The 18,615-nt window shown below is 48.8% G+C and overlaps 1 protein-coding gene across 12 annotated transcripts in view; it reads left to right on the forward strand.

Moving 5' to 3' along the window:
• The window catches only part of ASAP1 (ArfGAP with SH3 domain, ankyrin repeat and PH domain 1), a 159,268-nt gene that overhangs the window by 17,606 nt on the left and 123,047 nt on the right, over nucleotides 1-18,615 (forward strand). For 9 of the 12 annotated variants that reach the window (XM_048507378.1, XM_048507388.1, XM_048507389.1 and 6 more), the window contains exon 2: nucleotides 17,299-17,428. In XM_048507378.1, coding sequence (XP_048363335.1) covers nucleotides 17,299-17,428 — 130 coding nt within the window. Of the gene's footprint in view, nucleotides 1-15,968; nucleotides 16,190-16,397; nucleotides 16,472-16,730; nucleotides 16,822-17,298; nucleotides 17,429-18,615 lie in introns of those variants that run through there. The other 3 variants (XM_048507384.1, XM_048507385.1, XM_048507383.1) reach the window with 3 other exon arrangements.

Genomic DNA, 18,615 nt, shown 5'->3' on the forward strand with positions numbered 1-18,615 from the left:
ACGCAAGGCACGGCTTCCAGCCAACCATGGGCAGTGAGGCACTGGCCCTGCTTGCTTCTGCAGGGCGGGCAAGGATGGGGCTGGCAGCTCGGCTCGTGGAGCCACAGTGCAAGGGCAGAAGAGCCGCATGCGGCTCTTGAGCCGCAGGTTCCCTACCCCTGGTCTAGATGAATGCAATCAAGCTTCCTGACAAATCCCAGCTTGGCATTTTTTTGGTAATCTTCCTTTGAAGCTGATGCCATTGATGATAAATTTACAGGTTGGCAGCAAAAGACCAAAAATGTTCTCTTTCGGCATCGTATATATATGATTTGTATCATATTCTTGTTTTGGACAAACATCAGCAAGCTTGTGCATTAAATATTTATCCCTGCCTGATAACAAACCGGTGATTTTCTCAGTGTCATTTGAAAATGAAATGTGGTCCTTCATCGGTCCCAGGGGAGGACTAGAAGGAACAATATATCATATGGAGTGTGCAATATCCTTCTGAGAATGAACGTGTTTGTGCAACACTGGGCTTGTTTAGGTGTTTATCAGACTACCAAGACTTTGTCCCCTTTTCAGTTGTCGGGGGGGGGGGGTGATGAACTTTGAGAAGCTCTGGCTCACTCCGTACATGCAGAATAATGCACTTTCAAACGGCTTTCAGTGCTCTTTGAAGCTGTGCGGAATGGCAAAATCCACTTGCAAACAATTGTGAAAGTGGCTTGAAAACGCATTATTTTGCGTGTGCGGAAGGGGCCTCTGATTGAAGTGAAGTTGGATGTGTTGGGGTGGAAGAAGCAGGCCGTTATGCAAAACATGAAATATCTGCGACTGGCCCATGGGACTACTGACTGTTTCATTTGGATGAGATGAAATGGGTGGCCCCAGCTGGGTCCAAACAGACAAATTAATACCTTCCTGTTAGACTGTCGTTAATTACGAGTGCCGCCAAGTTTTCTGTCCTCTGCTCTTAGCCCAGGGTTACCCGACAGGACAGGGTCAAAGGGACATTTCCAGCAGAGACTCCTAATTTGATACCCCTCCTTCCTCCCCACACATGAACACATCACTGATTTTGTATTGTTGAAGGATTTCGCAGCCAGGATCAACGGACTGTTGTGGGTTTTTCCGGGCGGTGTGGTTGTGGACTGGTAGTTTTTGCTCCTGATTAAATATTAGGAACAAAAATTACCGGGCCACGGCCACACAGCCTGGAAAATCCACGAAAGCTGGACATCTTGTAATGTGCCTGTTCTGTTTCCCCTGCATGCTTGTATCCTACAAAACAGTGGCACAGCCTGTGAGCAGCGCATCCGAATGCAGTTGAGTTCAATCAGTCATGCCTTTTTCTAGCTACAGGTCTCAAAAAAAAGAGACTAGGACAAGGGGTAATGGATTCAAAGTACAGGAAAATTGATTTACAGCTTGTTAGGATACGTGTAGCCTCCAACAAGGCAAATAGCAGCTTCCAAAGGGTATTGCCGTTCAGGAGAATAACACCGAGGCAGGGCTTCACAGCTCCCTTCACTACATTTACCTGCTGCGGAGGAACTTCTTGTGGGGGTGGAGGGGGGCAACGGGGCCTCGCTGCCATTGCTCTGAAAGCCCCCTCACTCCCCTGGGAGAAGGTGCTCTGGGACTTTCAGCGCCTCAGAGCAGCTGGGTGCCCGACTGCTCTGGGGTTCTGAAAGCCGCTTTTAACAACTGGCTCTCTGAACTCAACAAAAAAATTAGGCATTGGTTCTACCGAGCTGGTGCGAACTGGCTGAATCCCACCGTTGGCCCCGATCCAAATAAAGCTTGCATGCACAAATAAAGCTTGCATGCACAGAACTCTCAGAGTGTATCTGAGGCCCCGTCCGCGCATGCAGAATAATGCACTTTCACTCCACTTTCACAGTTGTTTGCAAGTGGATTTTGCTATTCCGCGCGGTAAAATTCCGCTGCAAAGTAGATTGAAAGGGCGTTATTTTTAAGGTGACCAAATGGCCCCATAAGGCCGTGTGCTCCTGTGGCCGCGCGCGGGAGCCTGCCGCACTGCCTTGCACCCCAGAAGGCAGTGTGGCAGCCTTCCAAAAATCGGGACACTTGAAAAACCCGTGGGACGTGGGACAAATTGTTTTAAGGTGGGACTGTCCCACCAAAAGCGGGACTTCTGGTCAGCCTAGTTATTTTACATGTGTAGAAGGGGCCTGAGCTACCGGAAGCACAGTATATACAAGTGCTTTGCAGTGCATGAATTGTCAGTGCCCCAGCCCCTGGCAGCCAAACCACAACAAGAGACAGGGTAATGCCAAGGAGACAGAAGCAGGGCACTCTCATGACAAGCTTAATAGAAGGCAAGGGATGGGATGGGATGGGATGGGGAGAGAGGCCCTTCCAGGAAAGGGCACAGCTGTAATGCGTGGCAACTGTGCATATGTGGAAACCTCTAAATTAGCTACCACTCCCGACTCGTCTGTCTTTTCTTAGAAGATGGTAGAATGAATTTTAAAGGCCGCATCTCTCCCCATTGAACAATTCATTTACATTATTCATAGCTTGCCTTTCTCAAGGAGACTCAAAGTGGATTGCACGCCCTTCGTACGCACACACGCTTTCAAGGAAATAGGGGACAATCTGTGTATCAAATCTTCTGCCCACTGATCACAGAGGCGTTGACTCCCAAACTCTTATGTAAAAGCAATGGGGAAATGGTAGAGACGGAAGCATCTCTGGTTTCACTCAGAAAGGCCTGTTTAAGTTCTAACTAGTACAGTGATGGCGAACCTATGGCACGGGTGCCAGAGGTGGCACTCAGAGCCCTCTTTGTGGGCACGCAAGCTGTCACCCCAGTTTGGGCATTCAGCAGTGACATAGTGCCAAGGGAGCAAGGGGTACATGATGTACTGGGCGCACGCCCCTGTGGAGGTGTGGCAAGGGTGTACCGGGGGTGGGGCGGGGGTGTTTCGGGACATTCTGGGGGCATTTTCGGGCAAGGTGTGGGGCGTGGAAGGGGCACAGGGCGCACATATGCCCCATGTGCAGTTTCCCCTCACTCCGTCCCCGGCACTCAGTCTCTAAAAGGTTCGCCATCACTGAGCTTTCAGTTAATGCTCTCAGATTCAGCCTTTTTATTTATCTAGCACAGTGGTGGCGAACCTTTGGCACTCCAGATGTTATGGACTACAATTCCCATCAGCCCCTGCCAGCATGTCCAATTGGCCATTCCGGCAGGGGCTGATGGGAATTGTAGTCCATAACATCTGGAGTGCCAAAGGTTCGCCACCACGGATCTTTTTACCTCTGCCCTGCAGCATGCAAGATTTTCCCATTCTCGTTTTATCCGCAGCGCAACCTGTGAGGTAGGTTAAGTGGAAAGAGACCGCTTAGCTCAAGGTCACCCAAGAAGCTGAGGAGGGATTTGAACTTGGATGTCCCAGAACTCAGCTTGTTATGTCATGCTGGCCAAGAAGAATATAAACAGAGAGCATTCCTTAGCAGGTCGACTCAGAAACAAGCCCCATTTTATTCAGTGGGCCTTACGAGTAGGAAAAGGTTTCTAGGACGGTAGCCAAAAAAGAGAGGGGGGAAAATATTTGAATTGGCTGGTGTGAGACTTGGGAATCAGATCTGGACCACAACTCATGAACCGATAAAGTTGCTGCGGCTCTTGGTTTCAGATTTAATGGAAAGGGTATTATCGTGCTGGTCTCTCTCCTCTTGGACTTGAAGCAAGCGGGCGCTGAATATGAGAAAAATCATTGCATTGCCATATCTTCATAACAATCTTAAAAGGCGAGAGTCGTTTTCCCATCTCGTGGTGGAAAGTTAACAGGCAAGGCAGCTGTGCCTAGAGTTGCCAACCTCCAGGTAGCGGCTGGGCATCTCCTGGGATTACGACAGATCTCCAGGCAACAGAGATCGGTTCATTTGGAGAAAAGGGAACGTGGATGCTATAGCATTATACCCTACTAAAGTCTCTCCCTCCTCCAGCCTCACCCGCCTGGTGCTCCATCCCCCAAATCTACAGGTATTTCCCAACTGGGACCTGGCAACCCTAACTGCACCCCACAGAAATGTTCAAACTGCTGCTAGCCATAATACTCATAGAACACTCTTAGGGCGATTCCGCACATGAGTAAAATAGGTTCGACCCAGTTCCTTGAGAAGGGCACTGACCTAGGTCGAAGCCATTGTTGTTCCCCACTGCAACCAGCTTGATCCCAGCTCGGAGGGCAGAATCATCCTGTGCCTCTTCGCCGTTCCGTTCCGATTGGCTACTGTTCTACAGCCATGCTCCATCTATCCCCACACACGTTATTAAAAAAACTGCCACAGGAATGGAGGGACGAAGGTGGCGTTTTTTGATTGGCCAGCTGTAATGCGACGCGATGGAACAACGGAAGCCGCGGGCTGGCTGAATGGGGGACTCCTGGCACCAGAGATTCCGCACTTTACTGGAATCGAGCTGAGTTCGAGCGTGGTTCCTTGAAAAAGTAGTAGTTCCCAACTGGAGTGGGAAATTTGACCGTTAACGGGGCAAAGCTGGTACAAAGCCACGTCAATCCCAGTGGTTGTGCGGAGCACTTAGGTCGAACGCAGCTCGAACTTAGGTCGATAACGCAAGTGCGGAATCGACCTTAGAGTGTTCAAAGTGCATCACACACGCAATCTTAGCCATTATAATACAACCCAGCAAGGTAGATGGAATTATTCCTATACTGAACAAGAAAGTGTGGCATAAGAGGTGAGGAGAAGAGGGTGTGGCTTGGTCTAAGAGAGGAAGAGGAGGAGTTTTGGATTTATACCCCACCTTTCTCTCCTGTAAGGAGACTCAAGGTGGCTTACAAGCTCCTTTCCCTTCCTCTCCCCACAACAGACACCTGGTGAGGTGGGTGGGGCTGAGAGAGTTCAGAGAGAATTGTGACTAGTCAAGGTCACCTTGATCTGAGATTGCAAATGCCTTAGCAGACCAGGTGCTCGGGAGCAGCAGCAGCAGCAGAAGGCCGTTGCTTTCACATCCTGCACGTGAGCTCCCAAAGGCACCTGGTGGGCCACTGCGAGTAGCAGAGTGATGGATGGACTCTGGTCTGATCCAGCAGGCTCTTTCTTGTGTTCTTATGTACTTATGTCGCCCAGCAGGAATGTAGGAGTGAGGAAAAACATCTGGTTCACCAGATAAGCCTCCACCACTCAGTGGAGGGCTCAGAAATTTGTGGCACAGATGAGATTCGAATCAAGGATTTTCTGGTTTACAGGCCTTGTTACTTTAGAGACTTGGCTAGAGATTCTGGGACAGCCACATAAGAGCTAGGGCTGGCACCGCTTGGAAGGCAAGGGGTGGATCCCATGTAGGGCAGAGCTTGGCACAGAGTCCACCCCCACCCCCCCAAGAAGATTTGGCTGCTGGGAAATTCCTGGGAACTTGAGGTTGGAACTTGAGGAGACAGCCATACAGTCCTGCAATTTTCTCCAAGGGAACTCATCCCTGTAGTCTGGAGACAATCCCAGAAGACCTCCAGTCTTCCACCTGGAGGTTGTCATGCAACTTCACAGGATCAGGATTAGAAGCATCAAGAGATGGAGCCCAGAGACAGCGAAGAGTCAAAGGAATCTAAGAAGCAGCTCTGTGAAGCACAGGTCTTTGAGGCTGAGACATTATCCGGAGGGAAACAGAAGCAGGGAAAGCAGCCCAAGACAGCCACGGTGTTCCAAGAAGTTGCTTTCGAGGCACGGAAAAATTTGGGCTGGATTTGAGAGCTGAATTCTAGTGCTGAGGATATCACGAAAAAGCAGCACACCATATTCCTTTGCATTAAAAGACACCACACTGTTAACAACTAGCATTTATTATACTCCCTCTGTTATATAAGAAAAGCTTTATTTGGCAACTGTCTGGAGGAGGAGGTGGGGGGGACCAGTCATGCTAGTGAAAAACTGTGCGAGGTGGCAATCTTTATAATAGCTGTGTAGCATAGAAAAAGAAGAAGAGAAAGGTTTTGGATTTATACCCTGCTTTTCTCAACTATACAGAGTCTCAAAGTGGCTTACACATTTCTTCCCTTTCCTTCCCCACAACAGACACCTTGGTGGGACTCAGAGAATTCTGAGAGAACTGGGGGCTGGCCCAAGGTCACCCAACAGACTTCATGTGTAGGAGTGGGGAAACAAATCCAGTTCACCAGATAAGAGTCCGCCACTTCTGGTTCTCCAGACTGGAGTCTACTGCTCTAAACCACTACACTGTACTGGCTCTGAAAATCAGCCCTTTGAGGTTGGCAGTCCTACAAATAAGGCTAAAGAAAAATGGTACAAGCTGCACAGATGTGCCCTGAAAATGGAAGCTCCATTTGGGAGGTTCTTCTCTTCCCTTCTATAATGTTCGCTGCTACCAACTCTATTGGGTTGTGTTTTCCCATTTATCTCAGAGGCAGACATTTTTTTTAATTATTCATTCCCACCCCTCAAATGCATACGAAGGCAATTAAAGCACCAGATTAAAGTGAACAGCTGAAGATGCCCATCGCCCATAAAGGCTACATTAGCTCTTCAGAAATTCTTTATGCAGCTGATTTTTGGAAAACACATTTGGGTTACAATCCACTCGACGTCACTGCTATGCAGCCTCTGTTCGTTTTAGCAGAGCCTATTGGGCAATTACTTGTACTTTCTGACTGGTGAACATCTGGTGGACATCTGTGGCCTTGGCAATGCCACGGTAATTTCTCTTGTTCGCTGATGGTCGAACGATGAGTGATTGCCGTGCCTTAACCAGCTGCATTGGCTCCTGGTGGAGGGCCGAATCAGGTTCAAGTTTTCGGTTCTTACCTTTTAGCCCTAAGTGGTCTGGGCCATCGCATCTATGGGACCTTCTCTCCTAACATGTCCCTCGAAGGATGCTGCGATCAGCAAATAACAATTTGCGGGTGATCCCTGAACAAAAGATATCTGGCTGGCTTCAGTAAGGGCCAGGGCCGTTTCTGTCCTGGCCCCAACCTGGTGGAATGTTCTGTAAGATGACACTTGGGCCCTGCAGGATCTGATGCAATTCCAGGGGACCTGTAAGACAGTGCTGTTCCACCAAGCATACGGTTGAGGGCATTGGGTTTTTATAACCTGTTTTTCTTTAAGGAATGTCAGAGCAGCTTATAATTGCCTTCCTTTCCCCTCCTCACAGCAGACACCTTGTGAGGTAGAGGAGGCTGAGAGAGTTCGGAGAAAACTGTGATTAGCCCAAGGTCACTCAGCAGGTTTCATGTGGAGGAGTGGGAAAACAAATCCGTTCGCCAGATCAGAGTCCACTGGTCTTAACCAGAGGTGGGATCCAGCAGGTTCTCACAGGTTCTCGAGAGTAGGTTACTAATTTATTTGTGTGTGCCGAGAGGGGGTTACTAATTGGTGATTTTGCCACGTGATTTTTGCCTTAGTTACACCCCTCCTCTCAGCAATAGCGCGCAGAACTTGAAGCAGTCTAGCAGGAGGTGCACTGGCATGCGTGGCAGCCCAAGGACCGGCGCAGCGGCTGCATCCTTGCCACAGCCCCGCTCAGGAATGCCCCGCCCAGGAATGCCCAGCCACGCCCCCGTCGTGCCCCGTCGTGCCCCGCCCAGCCCCACTGGCGCTACGCCACAGTTTGAATCCCACCACCATGGGAACCTGTTACTAAAAATTTTGGATCCCACCACTGCTCTTAACCACTTCACTTCACTGGCTGTCTGAGGCAGGTGGGGTATGGAATAGGGAGGGATTTCATTGGAGTGAAATGCCATAGAGTCCAGCTTCCAAAGTAGTCATTTTCTCGAGGTGAACTGATCTCTGTTGCCTGGAGATCAATTGCAATCCCAGGAGAACTCCAGCTACCGCCTAGAGGTCAGCAACCCTAAGAAAACTGCTTGAGAAGGACAGTTTGGATTGGGATGGTGCAGAGGCGGAGCACTCATGGGGACATGTGGGGGTCACATGTCCCTGGGCGCACGCCATCTAATCACATGGCGGCAGAGAATTGCCCCCCACATCTCTCCCCTCAGGCCTGCCCCACCAGGCTGCTCCTTCAGCCAGCAGAGCCTCCGCTGGCCAAAAGAGCAGCCTGGTGGAGCTGGGTCGAGGGGCAGTCTGCAACAGGCTCCCACCAGCTAAGATAAGTGGGACGTGGGCGGGTCGCAGGGTCGAGGCGGCCAGAACGGGTGTTGCCCCAGGTGCCATTCTCGCCCTTCCCCCCACGCCTCTGGAATGTGGCGAGTCTGGAAAATATTGAGCATCCTCTCTGCTACTTCTCGGCCCCTGAGCATTCCCTCCCAAAATGTCTTTTCCTTCTAAAGTGGGGCATCTGAGTACCATGAGACACATCTGCACGTTGGACATAGCTTTGCCCAAGTGTACTGCAAACGCTCAAGAGCAAAAGGAAACCCTCGATGTGAGAGGCGGTGTGGGGGGCTGTCGCTGGAAATGGGGGGCCCAGCAGCAAGAAATGGGGTTGAGGAGAGGAGTCAGAAAAACTTCACATCATGATGTAGTGAGTTTCACCGTGCATTATGGGAAAATCTGAGGACAAAAATGACATGGGAATAAACCTTTTAAGGCTGTGATGGTTATTTCCGTGCTAATGACCGCTGGTGATTCTAAATTAATATGAACAAACAAAGGGTGATATGTTAAGTGTGTGGTTTGGGCAGAACGGGCATACTTCCCTTTTCCTGCTGATAGCTTTATTTACACATGCAGCCTGTCTATGTTTGCTGAGCTGAGGGCCCTAATTGGACGGAACAATGACATACAAATGTTTTAAATGCATACATTTTAAAAATATATATACATTTTGAAACTTAAGCAAGCAGAATCAGATTACTGGAGTTATTGTGCGGTTTCCGGGCTGTATGGCCATGTTCCAATAGCATTTTTTCCTGACGTTTCGCCTGCATCCATGGCTGGCATCTTCAGAGGATCAGATTAAATAAACAGATATCCTTGTGGCACATTAAAGACCGACACGTTTATTGTGGCATCTCTTTTTGTGAGGCAGATCCTATGTTGCTGGATACGTGGCGGATGACAGTTTTGTTACCGCGCTGCCTGGGTAACTTTTACTCTCCCAGATCCGCCAGCTCTCAGCAGCGCAGAGGAACAGAAACAGGACCCAACACAGCGAGAATAGTGAAAATAAAAATGAGTTTATTGAGATGCTGACCTACGTGTCAGCACCTCCACACCACGGCAACTGCGCTGCCTAGTAGCTGTTCAACAACTTAAATACACTTTCTCCCGCCCGGTAGTCCGGCGGAATACAGGACAGCCTACAACCATTCATTCACAAATACATGGGAACCAATGGTTTTAGCAAATGAAAGGGTCGTGCCCAGGTGGAGAAGGGGTGGATTTCTGCCAGGAGCGAAGGAGGTTCCACACAGACACTAATACAAAACACAACAGTAATTCCTACATTCTACCTAATACAACTTGTTCCTATCTAACTTATACAGAAATAAAACATAATTTCACCTTCACTGAACAGCAAGATCAGAAATGGAATTATTCATTTCTGACTCCGCTATCAGTTTCAGAGAGTAGCCATGTTGCTCTGCAGCTGGATTCCTTCCTTCCCCAGAGTTTTGACTCTCCAAAGCTTATATCCTGAAAATATTCTTGGGCTCTAAGGTGCTACTGGACTCAAATATGGCAGATGACGTATTTCATGCGTGCGACAAAGCCACAAGCTCACAGAAAGCTTATTGGCAATAAATTTGGTGCAGATTAGCATGGTTTCTGTTTTGAGACAAAGTCTGACCTCCAGTGTGGCATAGTAGTTAGAGTTCAGGGCTAGGATCTTGGAGACCCAGGTTCAAAACCCTGCTCTACTATGGAAACTCGCTGTGCAACATTAATCTAGTCACATACTTCCCACACAGAATCAAGCAGTGGTGGGATCCAAAAAATTTAGTAACAGGTTCCCATGGTGGTGGGATTCAAACTGTGGCGTAGCGCCAATGTGGCTGGGCTGGGCACGGCAGGGGCGTGGCCGGGCATTCTGGGGGCGGGGCATTCCTGGGCGGGGCTGTGGCAAGGACGCAGCAGCTGCACTGGTCCTTGGGCGGGAAACGAATGCACGCAGGCGCAGGCTGCCACGCACGCCGGTGCACCTCCTGCTAGGCTGCTTCAAGTTCTGCACGCTGCTGCTGAGAGGAGGGGCGTAACTAAGGCAAAAATCACATGGCAAAATCACCGATTAGTAACCCCCTCTCGGCACACACAAATAATTAGCAACCTACTCTTGGGAACCTGTGAGAACCTGCTGGATCCCACCTCTGGAATCAAGTACTTTCAATCCACTCTCCGTGCAGCTAGATTTAGCTGTGCGAAATGACCAAATTCACTTGAAAGATTATTAAAACTTGAAGAAGAAGAAGAAGAAGAAGAAGAAGAAGAAGAAGAAGAAGAAGAAGAAGAAGAAGAAGAAGAAGAAGAAGAAGAAGAAGAAGAAGAAGAAGAAGAGTTGGATTTATATCCCCCCTTTCTCTCATATAGGAGACTCAAAGGGGTTTACAAACTCCTTTCCCTTCCCCCCCTCACAGCAAACACCCTGTGAGGTAGGTGGGGCTGAGAGAGCTCAGAAGAACTGTGACTAGCCCAAGGTCACCCAGCTGGCGTGTGTTGGAGTGTACAGGCTAATCTGAATTCCCCAGATAAGCCTCCACGGCTCAGGTGGCAGAGCGAGGAATCAAACCCGGTTCCTCCAGATTAGAGTACACCTGCTCTTAACCACTAGGCCACTGCTACTCATGAGAGCAGATTGAAAGTGCATTGCTCTGCATGTATTAAAGTGCCCTCTCAAACTAATCTACATCTCAGGGCTGTTGTGAGGATAAAATGGAGGAGCAGGGAATGATGCCAGCTGTTCTTGGTGAGAAAAATGGGGTATAAATAAACACATAAAGTCCTGCTACTTCTAGTGATATTCCCACATGCTTTCTGTGCAGATGGCACAAGTTAGAGATATAGCAATGTAAATGACTTTCCATGTAAATGACTTCTTAAAGGCTCCTTAAAAATAAGAAAACAAAGTGTGTTTGTGTGTGTGTTGGGGGATAACGACAGAAAAACAATCTCTTGGTCTTTTTCTTCTGAAAGAATGTACCAGCAGGCTGCCTTCCTAAGAACTGACCCTGGGCCAATATGTTTTCCCCCCCCACTGTGAGTACTGTGAGTACGGATGTAGTTCCCTGCTCTCCTCCTGGCATGACTCTTCTTTCTTAAAAAACAAAACAGAAGAGAACAAAGGGATCTAGTTGTTCACAACAGAAAGGAAAAGCCAGCCCCTTCTCCTGCTTTCTCCTGGCATTCATGGAAGGATATCTGTTGCCTCACTCCCTGGGCAAATTAAACCAAACCGACATTTCCCCAACACTTTTCTTTTCATGAGAGAAGGCTAAAATTGTATTCTTAGCCCGGTACTTATGCTATCCCCCAAATCCAGGGCAAGAATGACAATATTTGGAACAATATGGTGGAATATATGGTGGAACAATATGGTGGAATATTGACAATATGGTGGAACATCCTCCCTCCAGCTGTCCGGGCCCTGCGGGACCTTGGCGAGTTCCGCAGGGCCTGTAAGGCTGTGCTGTTCCACCGGGCCTTTGGGGAGGCCAGCTGCTGATATGGTGCCCCCTTACTGCTCCTTGCCTTGATGCTGTTACATCAGGGTCCCCTCATATTCAGGGGCCCGCCGTCCCCCTTTTTGGGGGTAGGTTTTAAATTGGGGTTTTTGGACGCCTCTTTATTTATGTATTAACTGTTATTTGCTGTTTTATATGAGCTTTTAGATTGTTTTATTAATGATTATGGGATGGAGCCTATGTATTTATATTTTGTGTATGACCTGCTCCTGTTTGATGTTGAATTGTGTTGTTCACCGCCCGGAGCCCTTTGGGGATCGGGTGGTATAAAAATCGAATAAACAAACAAACAAACAAACAAATATTTCACTTCAACATTGGATGGTCAGATAGGGCTTGGAGACAGTGGTGGGATCCAAAAATTTTAATAACAGATTCCGATGGTGGTGGGATTCAAACAGTGGCGCAGCCGCACACACGCACCTCCAGTCCCTATTGGGCAGGGAGGTTGCTTTAGTAACGCCTTCTCTGCACTCAGAAAAAATTAGTAACCACTTCTAGAGAAGTGGTGAGAAGTGGTTGGATCCCACCTCTGCTTGGAGATGTTGCAAAATGACAACTGATCTCCAGACTAGGGAAGAGGAGAAGAGTTTGGATTTATGCCTCATCTTTCTCTCCTGTAAGGAGACAAGCTCCTTCCCTTCCTATTCCTAAAACAGACATCTTGTAAGGTAGGCGGGGCTGAAAGAGTTCTGAGAGAATTGTGACTGGCCCAAGATCACCCATCAGGAATTTGGAGTGGGAAAACAAATCCAGTTCACCAGATTAGAGTCCATTGCTCATGTGGGGAAATCAAACCCAGTTCTCCAGATTAGAGTCCACCTACTCTTAACCACTACACCACACTGACTCTCATTGACTACAGAGGTCACTTCTGCTGGAGGAAATGGCAGCTTTGGAGGGTGGACCTCACCCTGCTGTTGTCCCTCCCCTCCCCAAATCCCATCTATCTAAAAGCTTGACACTCATGATCATTTAACTGTAGATGCCGAGGAGACATGGCTTGGTGGTAGAGCAGTGATGGCGAACCTTTTTGAGACCGCGTGCCCAAATTGCAACCGCAAACACACTTATTTATCGCAAAGTGCCAACACGGCAATTTAACCTGAATACTGAGGTTTTAGTTTTGAAAAAATGGTTGGCTCTGAGACGTGTGTTACTCAGGAGTAAGATTGGTGGTAGTCAGTGGCTTTGTTTTGAAGCAACTGTGCAACTCTTCCAACGGGTGAATCACGACCCTAGGAGGGTTTACTCAGAAGCAAGTTCCATTGCCAGCAACTGAGCTTACTGCCAGGTAAAGGATCGAGCTTTTGTTCTTCCCATGAAAATCAGTGGGGTTTAACAGTGCTTAACAGGGTTACCTACACTGCTTCCCCAAAACTAGGTCTGAGGTTTAATGCTAATAATTGAGCCCAGCAGCCCAAGCCAGCCTAGATGGTGGTGGGGTGGGAGTGGGGGGGTGTGTGACTCTGTTTGCGTGTGCCCACAGAGAGGGCTCTGAGTGCCACCTCTGGCACCTGTGCCATAGGTTCGCCACCACTGTGGTAGAGTATCTGCTTAGCCTGCAGACAGCCCCAGGTTCAGTCTTCAGACTGGGTAGTAGATGAGGTGAAAGACCTCTTAACTGAGACCCTGGAGAACCTCTTCCAGTCTGGGTACATAATATTGACCTTGATGGACTAAAGGTCTGATTCAGTATAAGAAGAGTTTGGATTTATACCCCACTTTTTCAACCATAAGAAGACTCAAAGCACCTCACAATCACAATCCCTTCCTCTCCCTACAACAGACACCTTGTGAGGTCGGTGGGGCTGCTGAGCAAGTTATGAGAGAACTGAGACTAGCCCAAGGTCACCCAGCAGGCTGCATGTGGAGGAGCAGGAAACGAGCCTGGTTCACCAGATAAGAGTCCGCTGCTCTTAGTCACTACACCAGTGATGGCGAACCTATGGCACGGGTGCCAGAGGTGGCACTCAGAGCCCTCTCTGTGGGCATGAGCAAACAGAGTAACACCCCCCCCCACACACACACACACATACACACACATCTAGGCTGGCCTGGACCCCTGGGCTCGATTATTAGCATTAAACCTAAGACCTAGTTTTGGGGAAGCAGTGTAGGTAACCCTGTTAAGCGCTGTTAAACCCCACTGATTTTCATGCGAAGAACTAAAGCGCGATCCTTTACCTGGGAGTAAGCTCAGTTGCTAGGAATGGGGCTTACTTCTGAGTAAACCCTCCTAGGGTTATGATTCACCCGTTGGAAGAGTTGCACGGTTGCTTCAAAGCAAAGCCATCGACTACCACCAAGCTTACTCCTGAGTAATGCACGCCTCGGAGCCAACCATCTTTTCCTAAACGAAAACCTCAGTATTCAGGTTAAATTGCTGTGTTGGCACTTTGCGATAAATAAGTGGGTTTTGGGTTGCAATTTGGGCACTTGGTCTTGAAAAGGTTCGCCATCACTGCACTACACCATGCTGGCTCTTCACGTTCAAAGGATGAGTCTTGAGACTATCTGCCTGCATTTTTAGAACATCTCCCACCTTGTGGAACAGGCTCTCTGTGGGAGTGCGGGGAACCACTATCTTTACACATTTTTTGGAAGCCCTGCAAAGCTGTTTTATTTGCGAGAGGTTTCGACGGGGTCTGAACTGCAGTCATTTTCCGCAGGGGTGTTTGGATTTTTTGCCGTATTTTGCATCAGTCTTGAAGGCTAGTTTGAATCACGAGGTGAAAGTAGGATACAAATATCCAGTCTTTTAATTAGCTGTGATATAATGGCTATTTAATTTCACATTAATTAAGATTTTAATTACTTAATGATCCAAAACAGTTAATTAATTAATGAAGATATTCATTAATATGAAATTAAATTGCCCATGAGCCATGGTCCTCCCAGGTAAGGTGGAGGGATGGCATGGTTTGAGGAGGGATTTCAGCAAGGGCATAATGCCATAGAGTAGGCTGACCAGACGTCCCGCTTTTGGCAGGACAGTCCCGCCTTCAAACAATTTGTCCTGCGTCCCGCGGGTTCTTTAAATTGTCTCGATTTTTGGGAGGCTGCCGCACTGCCTTCTGGGGCGCAAGGCAGTGCGGCAGCCTGCCACGCGTGCGGCCGCAGGAGCGCACGGCCTTCTGGGGCTTGCCGTTTCCCGCCCTGTCACAGGCTGCCTACCCCGTCCCGGTTCACAAAGGTGACCATCTGTTCACCTTACCATAGAGTCCACCTTACGAAGCAGCCATTTCCTCCAGGAAAACAGACTTCTGTCACCTGGAGATCAACTGTTTGGGGCTGCTGAGTATTGCTTTTAGGTATGAGTTTTTAAATCTGATATTTTATTGTAATAGTGGACGTGTTTTTTTTTAGACTGTGCATCCTGCTCTGGAATGTATTTGAAGAGCAGAACAGAAATCAACTAAATGAGTACATAAATTGTAATTGTAATTGTGGAAAATCTCCAGCCACCGCCTTGAAACTGACAATCCTACATGGGATTGTCAATTACAATTTGAAATGTCCAGGCCCCACCTGGAGGTTGGGAACCATATGTATTCCAATGTACTGTAAATGACCTCAGTCTAACCAGTTTTAGTTATCTTATCGCTCTGTGTCCTATTTTATAGATCACGGCCTGGTAATTTGGTTTGTGTAAAGTTTTCAGTTATTTTATTGAAGCTGACTAAGCAATTTTGTGTAGCGGTTTTAAGATTTATTGTAAACATATTTTTAAACATCTGCATGTGAGAAGCACAAACTATACAATAAATGTATAATATATAAATAACCCATTTTCTCAGGGTTGTCGTGAGGATAACGTGCCACACACGCTCACAACAGTAACACTGACAAAGTATGCACAATAAAGACATGAGAAAAGCTTCCCCACTGGGGCACTTAGAACCTGAGGAGCAGGAAAAAAAATATAAACACCCTGAATGCTGGCCGACCAATGATAACGCCGTTGACAAGCAGAAGGGGAGAATAAAGCGATAAAAGCGCGTTTTCTATTTGCCGCGGCCCACAGCCAGACCCCGCAGGGAGGGGGAGCGAGAAAACAGCGGCTCGCATGGAATCTTCGCCTGGCAGCCACTGCGCATGCGCACGGGAGGAGAAGCTGGCGCTGGAGCCGAAGGAAAAGCGCGAGCGGGCGGCAGGGGCAGAGAGCGGCGTGTGTACGCTCAACGCGCCTGCGCAGAACGACTTCCTTGTGATGTAGCAGGCGAGCCGGTCCCTCGCGGCGAGCGCGTGCCGCCTCACGCAAACTGTCAGCGCGCGAGGGCGCGGCGCGCGCTCCCTCTCCCCCCCCTTCCTCAGCCGCGTGCGCGCGCGCGCCTGCCTGTGGGCGGCGGAGGAGGCGGCGGCGGCGGCTGCAGGAGGCCGCGCGGGAGCGAGCCCAACGAGTAGCCGGGGAAGGGGCGTCCGGGCGGGCAGGCAGCCTCCTCCTCCTCCTCCTCCTTTCTTCTTCTTCCTCTTTCGCTCTCCCTCCGTCCCCCCTCCCCCGGACTCCGGCTTGGGGGGCGCAGCTGAGGGGGGGCCCGCCTGCACAAGTTAGTCCTCCGCCTAGAAACCGGGGGGAGGTTTTAAAAAATCAGTCTGAGAATTTTTTTTCTTTGCAGAGACCTTTTGGGCTCTTTCCGTATTTGGGAGGGGGGGCGAGAGAGAGATGACAGGAAGATAAGAAGTGAGGTTGGGGGTCCTTGCTAGTTGTTTCTGAGGGGGGAATTTGTTGGGGGGGGGGTTAGAGGACATTCAACTTCGCGCCCCTTCCTCTTCCCACTTGGTCTTAGGAAGGGGTCAGGAAAGACCAGGTTGGAGGCATTTCCCCCCAGGTGTGTGTGGGATGGAAGGGGGAGTTGATGGAGCCCCCCCACCCGCCCGAGAAATTAATTCCTCCTTTTTTTCTGCTGAGGAGGCACAAGAACTAATGAGAAATTTGCTTTAAGGGGAAAAAAAACCTGGGAGGGGGCTGCTGGTGGAAAGCGAGGTATTCCGCAATTGAAAAGCGGAAGGGTTTAGGATATTGGGGACACGCCCTCTTATAAGGGGGCGTTTTGAGGGAGGGGGCTCGGAGGAATGGATCTTGCTGTCAAGAATCTGTTGGGGGGGGGAGAGTCTGATCCGGATATCTCCCCCCCACCCCAATTCCTGATTGTGAAGGAATGTGATCAGCCGGGACGATGTACGCCTAGAGATCTTATTTCCTCGTTGGGGGGCTTGTGGGATGGAGCCTTGGATGGGCAGTGGTGGAGCGAGAGGATGCCCACTTTTATTTAAGGAAGGGTTCCGGGGAAGGGCAAGGGCAGTGCCCAGGAGGGACTTTCCTGCGCCTCCTTCAAGGAGAAATGATCTGGAGCTTCGAGGCTCTGTGGTGGGGAGGGCCTTGCACCCCACACAGCCTTCTGCCAAAAGAAGAGCGGGGGACGCCCAGAGAAGACATCCGCCTGCTCCCTTCTGCGGAAACTGAAGGACGTAGCTGTTCTCCTCCTTTCCCAGCCAGGGTGCCGCTGATGCGGTTAGAAGACGGGCTGGGTGCAGAAAGAAGCAATAGACTCGCGCGACACTCCTCCCTCCCCTAAAGCATATGGGTGCCATGCCTTGTGTTTAATACTCCGTTTCTCCTCTTCTTTCTCCATCAACATCTTTCTCTGCTGGGCAGGATCATGCCGGACCAGATTACTGTATCGGAGTTTATTTCCGAGACCACAGAGGATTACAACTCTCCAACAACGTCCAGCTTTACTACCCGGCTGCAGAACTGCAGGAATACAGTCACGCTGCTAGAAGAGGTAAATAAACACTTATCACCTCTGCTGATTGTATGTTGGTGGGGGCAGCTGACCAAACGGCCCACTCACTCGTTTTATGTCTCTGAACTTGTAAGGGGTTTGATTGTCAAGCGAGGGTTGTGTCCGTCCCCTTTTATTCATGTTGTCTTCATGATGATAGCAGATGGCAGAGCCAGAAATGTTTGGTGATGTATTTACATAAAGGAAATGGTTATACAGAGTAAGCAGAGCTTGGCAGGTTGGATGTTACGAAGCAGTAAAGAATTAAGCAGCAAAGTCTTGCAGATGACTTTCAAATGGTGTGCTGTGGGAAACGAACTGATCTAGGGTTGGAGGATGATTTTGAGTGAGGAAGGCAGTTCGCAGTGATGTGGTGACACTGTCTATTTGTAATGCTGATCAACTTAGCCCAATTACTTTCTGTTTTTTGAATGGTAGCAGCTGTGTCATTTTTAATCCGAATTGAAAACAAACAGATTCTTAACATGGAATGGACGGTGATCAAAGAAACTGGTGTGTTCAGCTCTGCATTTATTATGAATGCAAGACTTGTATACAGATGTGCTTACAGTAATAGTAGAAGAAATGGAAAGAATGAGGCATGTTGTTACCTGCATCATTTTTACACAGATCCTAATATGAAACTGTGTCTCTGGTGTTCATTTTATAGTCTTCACTTGAAGCTACTAGTACATTTGTGTTGTTTGCAGATTATTATAGGGAAGGGTGTTTCTGAGTTTTTAATTTTCACTCACAGTGAAATGGCCTTTCTTCTTGAGGAGAAGCATAAAATGGCATTTTACAAGATTAGCTCTAATTATCTTCCCATTAAAGGTAGTTACTGTATATTGACAACTTCTTCTACTTAATTAGATAATAGATTAGGAGGATTAGATCAGTTGTATGTGGAAAATCTTGTTTGGAGTACCATTGGTTCAGACTTTCAATTCGCTGCTGTTCTAGGGTGAGGAATGCTTGCCCCTGAATGAGCACCCTGATGTGCAAATTTCTCTGGCTGTGCTTACAGTCAACCCAATACTGCTGCCAGTTGTCACCTGGCCCAAGAATGCAGCCAGCGCCACATTCAGCTCTGACTTCCTTTTGCCTCAAGGGCTACTACTGGCTCTTTAACTCCAGAGTGCTCTTTAAAGAAGTCAGAAGGGCAAGTGTACAACCTGACATTGCTG

This window comes from Sphaerodactylus townsendi, linkage group LG09 (genome assembly GCF_021028975.2).
Source record: "Sphaerodactylus townsendi isolate TG3544 linkage group LG09, MPM_Stown_v2.3, whole genome shotgun sequence".
Taxonomy (NCBI): Eukaryota; Metazoa; Chordata; class Lepidosauria; order Squamata; family Sphaerodactylidae; genus Sphaerodactylus; species Sphaerodactylus townsendi.